This window comes from Pelobates fuscus, chromosome 10 (genome assembly GCF_036172605.1).
Source record: "Pelobates fuscus isolate aPelFus1 chromosome 10, aPelFus1.pri, whole genome shotgun sequence".
Taxonomy (NCBI): Eukaryota; Metazoa; Chordata; class Amphibia; order Anura; family Pelobatidae; genus Pelobates; species Pelobates fuscus.
Window position 1 is genome coordinate 52,378,620 of NC_086326.1, and position 13,383 is coordinate 52,392,002.

Below are 13,383 nucleotides of genomic sequence, written 5' to 3' on the forward strand. Positions count from 1 at the left end.
GTACAGTATTGCAGCCCGTACATATGTCCATCAGGATGCTCCAGTCATCCTTTGAATATTCTTCTTTCTTCTGTCCTTTCTGAGACAACCGTACTAGGTTTCCAGATTCCAAGCATGACTGTGCCCTCCAGCGTGGTGAAAAAAGGGGTGAGGGGTTAGAACATCAGAACAATGCCTAGCAAATACTTCTGGCTATGCCATCTCTTTAATAAACTGATAGCTACTTCCCAATAGATGGAACTTGTCTATTCTGGATTCATGCCTTGCTGAGCAGGAACTGCTATGTGCAAACCCACTACATCAAAGTAACGGTACCCATGTACACCTGCATATCACTACTACCCAAATAATACATACTAGAAACATTGTTTATATTTTAAGGAAATGGAAGAGGTCTACTTATACCATAGAGCAGGGGTGCCCGAATGCTAGATCCCCAGATGTTGTAGAACTACAACTACCACAATGCTTTGTGTGTCTTTGCATGCCTTTTAGAGCATCTAGGGATCTACCTTTGGGCACCCCTGTCATAGAGTATATATAATATACATGCCCATGTACTGACTGCAGTGTGTTTATTATATTATTTCTAATGTGCTAATGCATTGTTCACCTTTAACTTTTTAAATAAAAAGCTTATTTTAATACATTATGCATTCATAGCATTAATACATTTAATGCTTGCATCATAGATTAAAAAAAAAATTGTGGGGGGGGGGGGGAATATCTGCGCTGCATGTTCTGTAAAATGTTATAGCGTACTATCCTTTGACAGTGCTAGAGGGCATGCTTTGGGTTTTACATCATGCAGTCATGTTCTGTTTCCTAAATTTGCATGCATAGAGTGTGAGTTTTGAAGGTGATTTGGAATTTATTTATTTTTTTTCTTTATGGCATTTTGGCCCTCTTGTCCGTTTTGTCATTAAGAAAAAATGAAAATAAAATCTGCATTGCAGAATCAACCGGAGAAGATGTTGTGCGCAGATGTTTAGGGGCAGTATGTTAATACTACATAATCCATATTAAAGAGTATTAAAAGTACCAGATGTTTGCTTTCCTATTAATAGATGGGCCCTTAATTATTATGCAACCCGTTAATTTGTTGTGAAATTTAATGGAAAGCAGTCGTCAAAAATAACACTTGCAGGTCTTGCATGACATATGCAGTAAAGTTTGTCTCCAAGCAGCGTGTAAATCGAGGCTTTGCGAAAACCGTAGTGCGAAATAATCTTTGACTCTGTGCACTTTACGGAATTCATGGTGGAAATTGCTTTCAAATGGAGAATTCATTAAACTGGGAATTTTGGAGAATTAAGGAGGGAATTGCCAATTCTTGAATAAAACATCTGATCTTATTTTTTATTTTAATTATTACTGTTTAGCTATTTCATTCTCAAATAGACAATTCCCTTGTCAATTCTCCATAATTTCCAGGCAAGTAAAGAAGCCCCATAGGATATCTTACTTGCAAGACCAAATTTACTATTCAAGCTGTGTTTTGATAATCTCATAGGAAAGCACTGAATTCTTGCTTACCCAAGAGCTATATCTGACAATGTTCAATGTCCTCCTCGAATGTCATGTGACAGGGTCAAGCTCGGTTGTCAACTCAAGTACGACGACCACTAGAGTCCCGTTTAACTCAGAGCTCCCATAAGAGCCACTCTGGTTTTTAGTCAATGCTTCAGGAAGCCCAAGTATAGGGCACAAGTTAAACCGTTTAAATGAAGAGAATAAAGAAAAAAAAATGGTGTTCTGTCCTTGTTCCCTCCCCCTAGTAAATCCTATGGCATTGTTTACTCAAGTGAATAAAGCAGCAGAGATAAGCAAAATAAATTAATAATATAAAAATAATTTTATATATATATATATATATATATATATATATCTCTAAAATTGATTTATTTTTTATTATAATTTATTTATATATAATATATACTATCTCCACTTCTCTTCTGTATTTTAAGAGAAAGTAATTCTCTGTACCTCCACTTTCTAAACACAGGTACATCAGTTTTCAAAGATTTTTGCTACTATAAAACTTTTCTTGCAGTTTAAAAAAACAACAAAACAAAAAAAAACAGGGATACATTGAAAGAGGTCCACAAATGGTTTTTATTTTTTGCCGTAAATGAGATGCAGTCTGCAGGTCAGTGTGCACCTGTGCTTGTGTTCCCTTTACCACTGATAAGACTCATTCTTATATGTTTCTTGGCTTGTCTTTCTCGTATTAGACTCCCTGAAAGAGACATGACCACTTTATCTTAGTCAATTAAAACTAAGCTAGACTCCTGCAAAGGTTGTACATGAACTGAATCAAATAAGGAACTGGATAACTTTTTACGGATTTTTAATTTAACGTATATGCGCTGGCCTCGCCATGCTTGAAATGTACAATGATCTGTTAGCATATGGGGATGTTGGAACTCTGGGTAGAGATGGGAATGGAAGCATAATATAAATTTGTTCAATCTCTAAAGCTGTCAAAGATAAAATACAATACATATCTATTTAACAAACTACAGTAGAAAATACAGTGAAATACTGAGAAATATTTCATGCTAGATTTTGGTGAAATCATTAGTCAACAAAGCTATAAAATGTCACCGGAAGCCAAAAGATGAAAGTACTTTATATCTCTAGGTAAGATGTATTTTTTTTTTTTTAATGCATTTTATGTACGTCTCTGTTGTCAGCCATATTTCAAAATCTTAAATCTTTACGGAAATCTGCTTGTATAATCACATATTGTAAGTGCAGAGTTTTTTTTGTTCGTTTTGAAGGGTAAATGTGTTGTGAAATAATAATAAAAAAAAAAAATGCTGCTAGATTATTCCAATCAATTTTGCAGTGGGTCTGAGTTTGCAATTCTGATCTTCTCATTAAGATTTTCTGCAGTCTTGCTTTACTGGGCAACTAATAAGCAAAAACAGCAGGTGCACTGATTTTACAGGAACGAGGCTTCAAAAATGGATATTGCTGCTTCAAAAATGGATATTAAAGTGGTAGAACTCCAGGAGGTGGCACCAATAATGGCATGGACCACGGTGAATGCCATAATCTTTATATCACTCAGATGCAGATAGAGGCAAAAAGGTGTAGAATTCAAATGTCTGACACTTTCTATCTTATTCTGTTTACTACAAGAACCTAAAATCCAGTTGAATAATCTTTTTTTTTTTTTTTTTTTTTTTTTTTTTTTTATATATCTCCGATTCTTCCTGGATCTACAATTGTGCATCTTAAAAGACACACACACACACACAGAGATCAGAGATCAGGTTTGGACAAAAATTACTTGCTCGCCAGGTTTTGTTAAAGTACATCTTCCATGGTTATTGAGGTTAGGTCAAGACTAAGCACAATTATATAAAAAGAGAAACTCTGGATATATGTCTGCCATCAAAATGACCTACAGACAGGTAAAACAGCACAAGTAGAAGTAGAGGGGAAAGAAGTCAAGGGTTGTAAAATTCACATACCGAGTAAACAAGCCCAAAGAATATTGAAGACTAAATAATTTAGGACTTACCAGAGTAAAGAATACGTGTACTTTAATGTATGATGTGTACCCTTAGATTCCATTGGCAATTTAAACTATACAATGCACTAGCAAATATATGGATTTCCCAATATTTAATCTATAATATTGCTTCCTGGCAGAAAGACTTTTGGCATTTAGGCACTGCCGATGTCTGTCTGCATGTTAGCTCCCCTACTGCATCTCTGATGTCCTAACTTCAGCCTTGGGACTGTGCATGCTTTTTGTGCATATTCCCCCACTCATGTCAACTCCTTCATTCTGTTTGAAGAACTTGGGATCGCTGTTTGGGGCTTCCCAAAGAGAGGCAGTACTCCAAGAAGAATACACTCCCACGAAGGTAGGATCATGGCAGTGCTGGAACGGTTGAAAAAGAGGTGAGTATGCTTAAAAAAAAAAAAAAAAAAAACTAGAAAAAACAAACTAAAAAAAAACAGATGAAGCTTCATTATAACAGATGGGGGGGGGGGCATTTTGGCAAGTATTAATTTAATAATTTTTATTTAGCTAATGGTTTTTAATACAGGAGCAAGGGCTTGTTTGCAAAAGTATTATAATAGGATGCATAAACACAGCTTCTACTGTCTACACAAAAAAAATGCAAACAATTTATATGTTTAATAGAGTGGTGCTTTATTTACTAATTTCTCTTTCGTAAATTGGGTCTTTGATTTAGGTATAAAATTATTTTTATGTCTGTTCATACTGTTACTATTCAGATGATAACGAAAAAAAAAATCTCTAATTTGTAATGTCTGGGTTTCCAGGCCCATCCGCCTAAAATGAATACGTCTATGTTTTTTTTGTAGGAGAGAACGTGGACAGTAAATTGGGATTGTCTAGGCAACAGACAAGAAAAGAACACCATGGACACTGGGAGATAATAGTTCCTTACATTCTGAGTGGTGAAGAGTGGACGCCAATAGCTAAATCCTTTCTAAAGGTGAGTTTTTATTTTTTTCTGTCACAAAAAGCTAGACGAGTCCCTAGTCTGTAATAGCAATGTAACAGTGAATAAAATGCAGAAGACAATTCCTAAGAGATATTTCAGATAACCATGAGGAAGGCTAACCTACACACCTTGCTGCATACTTTATTGAATAAAAAGATAAAGTAAAAACTAAGTTAAGCAATTTCTTCTTGTCTTCAGTGTTGCTCCAATGGGACACAAAAAGCAAATCAACCACTGTAGTTTATTGTAGTACTAACGGACAAAGCTAGGTTTTACAATTCTACGAATGCTGTTGCCAGATAAGTGGGGGGGGGGCTTTTAGATTAAAATTCGAATAAAACTGATTTTGACTGAGCTTGCAATTTTGATTCCCTGTGGGACTTACTGTACTTTAGGGAATTTACAACCAAACAGCAAAATTTAGGCCAAATCGTTACTTGTTTACAATCTGGATTTAGATTCAATACATTTTCATGTTTAGTAAATACACTCCCGTTCTTCCCTTACTAATGTAAAATCCATCACCTTTTTTGTTTTTGTTTGTTTGAGTGAACCCCAAATTGTGTTCTGGGTTTCTGTTGTAGAGTATTTAGAGAGTCCGCTACTCCAACATCCATATAAATGGTTCAGAATCCAATCCAGGTTTTAGAGTAGGAGCTAGTTGAACCGCAAGTATACCTTTTAATTGCATCCCAGAGGGTTTAAATGGCAAGACCGTCTGTAGACAGGCAGATTCATTCAGTCTCGAGGACTGAATTGCTACAAGACAAGCTGTGTTATAAATTTAATTGCCGCACCTGTTTTCCTGGTTAAGAGAGACACATTTCCTGCAGAGAGGAATTGCAGGTGTTGGATTAATGCTCAAGAGAACAGGGACTTTTTCTCAATTATGTCTTTTTTTTTTTCTTTTTCTTGTATGAACTGAAACTGAACTGTCCTCTGCTTTCATTGGCCCTTGTAGGTCTGTGTCACAATGGATATAGATAAATATACAGGGAAAGATTTATCAAAGTGTTTTACAATTACAAATTTTTTTGGATAGCCCCAACATATGCCACAGCACTGCACAATAGGAAACAAGACAAACCTTTAATTCTAACATACGACATTCGGGAACATTAGACAAAAAGGGCCCTGCCCAAACAAACTCCACAAGCCCACAATTGAAACTTTAAAAAAAATTTGAGATGTGAGTAACTTGCTAATCCCTTCACACTATAGTGTAATCACTACATGCTCTAGAAGTCTTTTTGACAGGTCAGCTGACTTGTCTTGAGTGTGTAGTGTTTCTTATCAATTCTCAACCATCCTTGCTTTAATTTTAGTGGGTGCTGCGTTACCATTCTTACCATTACTATTGGTGTGCAAAATATACCATACTAGCTTCAAAATGGAGTTTGATAAATGTTCATACTCCTGCTGATTCCATGCCCATTAAGGATAAAAACATCATGAGTAGGTTTTCTGGTACTGCAGCCTCTAACCTTAGGTTCAATTGCTAGATCTCTTTTGAATTGAGTGCATATCTTCAGGGCCACCATCAGAAGGTATAGGTTGTACTCTGTTAAAGGTACTGGATATGTCTTTGTGACACTCAAGTGCAATGCAGTCTCGTTGTAGAGGCATACCTATCTCCCCTAAGTAGACTTGTTTGCAAATCTGTATTGGAGCTGGCCAATTACTTAACTGCACTGAAAACTTCCTTTTTACTCCAATTTGGGATGATACATTGTCATCACTTTTTCCAGAATCGCTAGACTTGTGCACAAAGCTTTTTGAGCCGGTTCATCTGAATTAAATTCCTTTTAATCCATACCATAACAAATTGATCTGCCTGGGATTTACCTGTGGAGTCTTATTCACTGGGTTAATCCCAGGTAATTCGATTTGTTCAGGTGTGGATTAAAAGGAATTTGCTTCATACAAACCATCTCAAAATAATTTTTGCACCAGAAGTCTACAAGCCACACTGGATTGAATGAGACACTTACACTGATATTTAACGCTTTCCACTAGACCCCACAGAAACCACTCTCCCATGGCCAAAAGACAAACTAGACGGTTATTAAAACCAGCATGTGTGTGTATATGAGAGGCCCCCAATAATTCTGTATACAAGCCTGCATACTTTGAAGAACCTGACTTTTGAGAACCTAATTTTCATATCTCTACCCAGCCTGTAAACTGCAGTCTTGTCCAGTTTACAAAGTTATACTATATATATATATATATATATATATATATATATATATATATATATATATATATATATATATATATATATATATTTGTGTTAAGGGCTCATGATAGTACAGAAGATACAAACACTGATAAGTGTAGGATGGTATTAAAAGAGCAAGTCGGTTGTGGTGTGCCGGAACCGACGATGAGGTAGGCCTGTAAATAAAGAGGGCCCACCAAGAAGAAATGTAAAGAGAAAAGGAGTTAATAATGAGGAGTGGGTGGGAGGGTGATGCAGCGCTGACCTCGAACGATATGGAGCCAGGTAAGGGGTGTCCCTTAAGTAGGGAAGAGGTGTGTCATACGCCCCTCCCACAATTACAGGCCAAAAGGCCTTAATACTTGTGTTAAGGGCTCATGATAGTACAGAAGATACAAACACTGATAAGTGTAGGATGGTATTAAAAGAGCAAGTCGGTTGTGGTGTGCCGGAACCGACGATGAGGTAGGCCTGTAAATAAAGAGGGCAAAAGTAGAAAATCAAATTTATTACATACCAGCAATATACATACTTTAACCAGACATGTCTTGAAAGGCATTTCTTACTTCTTGTACCGGGTTAGGTATGTATCTAGAGTAAGCCGATGATTTCCAGCGCCCTAGTGACTTGATAACATGAACTGGAATGTTTGCACTGGATGCTGTGGAGGCTGCTCCTATGCGGAAGGAGTGGCCCGAATAGTTAGCTGATTTGAGGCCCAGCTGTGCAAGTAAAGACCTGACGTGTGTCATAAAGGTGGTGGTAGTGAGTACCGAACCTTGTAGACTGAAAGTGGTTGAGATGGTGGTTCGTTGTTATGCTGGGTATATGAGTCCAGTAGTTTGACGGGGCTCCACCTGTTGTGAGTAGGATAGTACTTAACCTCTACTGAAAGTGCATGTTGACTGGTTTTGGAGTGAGGCAGAGTCAAGATATAATAGTCCATGTGTTTTGTTAAGTGTGATTGAAGTAGGATCTGAGTGGATTGTGTTGTGCTGATGGCGGTAAATTCTCTTGGTCTCAAGAAACCATAAACAAGGCTACGTATATGGCGGTTTTAACGATGAGGTTTGTGTTGTTGGCAAAGGGTTTAAATCTAGTGAATTGTATAAGTCTTTAAAAATATGGAAATCTATGGGTAGCCTCTGGGCCGTACGTGGGGGTTCGGATCTCTGAATACCCCTAAGGATGTTCTTAATTGGTAGGAGGACACTTGATTTGTCTGGTTGTAAAGTTAGCATGTGATGTTGGATGCCTGTCAGATATGGTTTGATTGTGTTGTTTGATAGTTTGAGTTTGAGGTGGCAAAAAGAAGCAAAGCCCAACCAGGATGTCACGATGAAAGGTTGTAAGATGTTGTGTTCAGAAAGGAATCTTTAAATCAAATGAAAGCTCTATCGTAAGTTTCCCGGGTATTAGTAGACAGTGCTAATTGGGACAATGTTCTGCTATGTTGCATAATAGCATCTAGTCCATTACTAGATGGTGGAATAGTGGGGTGTTCATGGCTGTGAGTGCGGCTGACGGGAGTATTTGACGAAAAGCCTGTAAATTAAAGCGAGACAAATTGTCAGCAGCAGTGTTACATACACCTGGAACATGAATACAAAACAAGAGAAAATTATGACATGCAGCCAGCCAAGTGAGTTTCCTCAAGAATCTCATAATAGTCAGTGATTTGGATCGGCCTTGTTTATAATGTGACAAGTTACTTGGTTGTCTGAGTAGCAACGTACAGACGAACCTGCCCATAAATGCACCCATGCCACGGCAACCGTCATGATGGGATATATCTCAAACAGAGCTGAGGTAGTGGAAAAACCCTCCAGGTCCTGAACTTCTGAAGGCCAGCTGCCCCAAAGCCATTCGTTCCTGAAAAATTGCTGTAAAACCTGTGGTAGACGCCGCGTCTGACCAAATGGTAGGTGAGGAGTCAGACAATTTTGGAAGGAACATGCTTTTACCATTCAAGGTGGTTAAAAATTTTCTCCACATAATTACACCTGCCGCGGCTTGGGTATCCAGGGGTGACCTGTGTCCATCATGTCTAAAAGTGGGAAACATGTAAAGGAGTTGTGAGATGAAAGCCCGGCCTTGAGGTATGATGCGAATGGCAAAATTCAGTGACCCAAGCAGAGACTGTAATTCTTGCGGTTGCAAGTACCGAGTTGTATGTAGATATTATGTTGATCGGAATGTTTTCTGCCTTGGGCGTGGCAGGCTAGCTTGCATGGTGGCTGAGTCTAGTATGATACCCAGGAATGTGATGAAGGTATCTGGTCCTTCAGTCTTGGTGGAGGAGACTGGGACACCCACCTGTTCGAATAGACTGATGGTTTCTTTTAGGCTACTGGGAGGGGAAATATTCTCCTCGACCAGTAAGAAATCATCCAGATAATGTATAACTGTAGGGAATCTGGCTATATTTAATAAAACCAGCATAGGGTTTCGGCGAATACGTCGAAAATGGCCGGACTACTTTGGAACCTAAATGTTAAACGTGAGCAAAATAGTAGTTCCCTGCCCACTTGATACCATGCAGGTGACACAGTGTAGGGTGGATAGGCAGTAACTTGAAAGCATTGTGATATCAGTCTTACTGAGCCATGCTCAGGCCCCTGCCTGCATGATAGCCGTAATGGCGTGATCTATGGTGGAATATTGCAGTGAAAATTCCTCAGAGGGTATGAGGGAGTTCAGACTAGGAGTGGCAGAGGTGTGAGGTGTTGATAGATCAATGATAAGTCTCTGTTTGTGAGAAGATTTCCCCGTGACAATACCGATGGGGTTTGTCCGCCATGTGGTGAACGGAGGGGACTGGAAGGGCCCCCATAGGAAGTCCTCTGCCACTTCCTGGCTATGAGTGCCTCCACCGCTGTAGGGTTTGTTGTGCGGATTGTAAATTAGGACATTCCAGGATTCCGGAAGGCAAGTGTATGAGGCCTGTGTGAATCCTTCTGATAGACCCGAGATAATGAATTCCACCAAATGTCTAGATGGATGATGTGGCAGTAATGTCGTAAGTACAGAAATGTTTATTGATGTTAAGTATAGTTTTGGGATACATTTTATTTGGACACAGATTTAGCATGTGCCCTGAAACAGATGGCTGGAGAAAGTGATTGCAACTCAACCAGTGCTGGAGGGGTCGCAGCGGCCGACCCAGCCATGGTAAGGGGTGTAGTGACCGATTCCCCAGGGGTGATACTGGCAGGCTAACTAGGCCTGAAAGGCGAAAAATTAATCTTGTTTGTGACAGGTGAGGCCCTGCTAGTTGCCAAGTGGCTATGAGAGGCTCTGTCTATGAGTTGGCGCGAGGGGTTATTGAGGCCACCCGTCGTAGTGGCAGGAATCGTAGGCCTCTCGGTGATAGTAAAAGAAAACAGGGGGAGGGAGTGACAGGTGAGGCCCTCTCTATAATATTGCGAGGCGGCTAACTCACGTGTGGCCCGATGGCGTTTGCCTCCGAAACGTTGAGGCGGGGTGTTGGCCTCGCGGACCACTAAACGATAGGCAGAAATGCCAAGAACGGAGGTACCTATTTGGGCCTATACCCCTAACTTGCCAGTACTCTATGGCCTAGAAGAATGAAACGTATGTGAACTACAACGTGAGCAGGCTTACGTACCTGGTAGTATGTATGAAGTTTTGAGATTCGACAGGTATGAAAACCTGGATAAACCTAAAAAGGATCGAGTGAGAATGGATCCTGTGAGACCTGTGTAATCTGTATAGGCTGGGATTAGGCTTCTAGCAGTATGTGTGGGAGGTGTAAAATCTATGAGTATGATAGTGACATGACTGCCCATGCTTGGTGACAAGCGTTACGCTGAGTCCGATACCTGGCAGCAGGGGATTGGCCGTGTAATGTGTATATATGGAAGGTGATCAGATGATATGCATGTCACTAAACTGATCTGGGAATGCAAGGGACTTTTTAATGTGAAGTGACAATATGCAGAATCATAAATGTTGCTGTAAAGTGATGTATGAATGTATGAACCAGAACGTGTGATTCAAAAACCGAAAGTCTTGTGAGACGTATATGCCGTGTTCTTGAATACTCGTGTTACGTCGCCTGAGTGTGTCAAGAAAAGGCCTGAGTTTGTAAATGCCATGTGAAATGACAATCTATGCAGAAAATGTTGTAACGTGACGTATGAGTGGTTGAACCAATGCGTGTGATTCAACCCGAAACCCTCTGTGGAAGGTAGGACCGTGTTCTTATATACTCGTGGTATATCGTATGAGTATGATAAGAAATGGCCTGAATAGTTAGTGCCATGTAATCGTAATGTACATGGTTGTAATAACATCATATCTCCATTATACTCTTTGAAAATAGGACCGTGTCCTTGAACTCGTGGTATGTCGTACGAGCATGACAGAAAAAGGAGCCGTAATGTAGGCTAACCATAACAGTAATATACATGTAATATCTGCATTGTAAAATAAAATAACTATTATTATTAAAACCATATATATATAATAAGCAAACTGAAACAAAATAGACAACCTAAGATCGTGTAAAATAAGTATTTGAAAGTTTAACCGATAACTGTGCAGGAAACGTATGATTGGTTGGATCAGTACGTGTGATTCAACCCGAGTATGCATGAAAAGGAATTAAATCCTTGTGTCATGGTTAACAACAAAGAAATTAGGCCTGTAACGTAGGCTGATTTAATTGTAATGAAATGGATAATTATACAAAAAACTCCAGTAAGCGTGGGAGTCCAATGTCTATACAGAAATGTTAGCTGGTTTCATACCCTTGATGTAATAAGTGATACCTTAAAAATAGCATGAAAATGGTCTGTCTATTTAACCAAGCAACTTTTTAACCAAATGTAACTCACGAAAAAGATCTATGTGAATACATAGCAGAATAACCGAATCTTAGTATGAAGGGAAACAGAAGTTAGCATGAATAGCTTAACCGTATGCATTTTAATGCGAACAGCAATCGTGCATAGAATATACTATGAATAAGTGCCGACCAGAAAACACAAACCGAAATGACAATCGTTGTGAAGCAAGGTTGGTTTTTACATGAAATGCAATAATGTCTGAGAAGCCTGTAGTACACTGAATGACCGGTAGGGGTCAGTGTGTAGGCGAAAATGCAGTGGTTCGATGGTTTGTACATGAAATGCAATAATGTCTGAGAAGCCTGTAGTACACCGAATGACCGTTAGGGGTCAGTGTGTTGGCGAAAATGCAGTGGTTCGTTGGTTTGTACATGAAATGCAATAATGTCTGAGAAGCCTGTAGTACACTGAATGACCGGTAGGGGTCAGTGTGTAGGCGAAAATGCAGTGGTTCGTTGGTTTGTACATGAAATGCAATAATGTCTGAGAAGCCTGTAGTACACCGAATGACCGGTAGGGGTCAGTGTGTAGGCGAAAATGCAGTGGTTTCGATGGTTTGTACATGAAATGCAATAATGTCTGAGAAGCCTGTAGTAGACTGAATGACCGGTAGGGGTCAGTGTGTAGGCGAAAATGCAGTGGTTCGTTGGTTTGTACATGAAATGCGATAATGTCTAAGAAGCCTGTAGTACACCCAAAGACCGGTAGGGGGTTTAAACGAATGATATGCATGAACATGCAATGGTTTTAGAACAGACTTAGACAAAATGCAGCCGTAAAGTGAGGACCTGACCCGTGCATGGTGCCGTGGGACTGATGCCTGGCATAACGGGTAGGTTGACTTACAGTTTGTGAGTCACTTGGACACCATCCACGGCGATGGATTGAAGAAAGAAGGTGGTAGGCCAGAAAAGCCTGTGGCTGGATTCCTGACACAGCTCTGCTTAAAAAACCTCATGGAGTAATCAGGTAAAATGGCGTCTGGATGACCCGGAAGTGGAAATGATGCAGCGCTGACCTCGAACGATATGGAGCCAGGTAAGGGGTGTCCCTTAAGTAGGGAAGAGGTGTGTCATACGCCCCTCCCACAATTACAGGCCAAAAGGCCTTAATACATATAAAAATACCTTTTTATGGGGGGCGTGGCCAGCGGAGCAACCGACCAGACGCGTGTATGCAGAGCTCCTGCTCCATAGACTATATTTATTGACAAAAAGCCACGAAAACGGCCAAAAACAGGAGCCAAATTGTGCCCAATACCTCCACAATTAAGATGGGGCGCAAAAAACGAAAATCAGTCCACTCGGAAAGCCTTTACCAACCTGACATCCGAAGATCCTTTGACGGACCGAGGCCACAGGCCCAATCCAAGATGGCCCCCAGCAGACCACGAGTCTCCAGCACTTCGGAGGGCTCTGATGGGGAAGATGGATCCGCGTCCTCACAGGCGCATAGCGGAGTGCACCGCACGGCGGACTCGGATGCCGACACGTCCCCAGCCACTAAAGGGGACATTAAGAGGCTGTTACTGGACCTCCGAGCGGTGTGGAAAACAGATCTAACTGGAGTGCAGGCAGAGGTCAGCGCATTAAGTCGCCGTGTAGACGAAGTGGAAGCCAGAGAAGGTGACAGGGACAGCCAGCAACTAGGGACGCAAGCACAGCTGGAAACTATGGCCCAACAGGTCCGGAGCCTGACCAGGACAGTCACCGCTCTTGAGGCCCGGCACCGCAGGAGAAATGTGCGGATGCGAGGGATACCGGAGACTGTGAACCCAGAGGCCCTAATGGACTTCACT

The 13,383-nt window shown here is 40.4% G+C and overlaps 1 protein-coding gene across 2 annotated transcripts in view; it reads left to right on the forward strand.

Moving 5' to 3' along the window:
* Positions 1-13,383, forward strand: part of ADAM12 (ADAM metallopeptidase domain 12) — a 532,069-nt gene that overhangs the window by 40,101 nt on the left and 478,585 nt on the right. For both annotated transcript variants that reach the window (XM_063434720.1, XM_063434721.1), the window contains exon 2: positions 4,351-4,484. In XM_063434720.1, the coding sequence (XP_063290790.1) occupies positions 4,351-4,484 (134 nt within the window). The remainder of the gene's footprint in view (positions 1-4,350; positions 4,485-13,383) is intronic.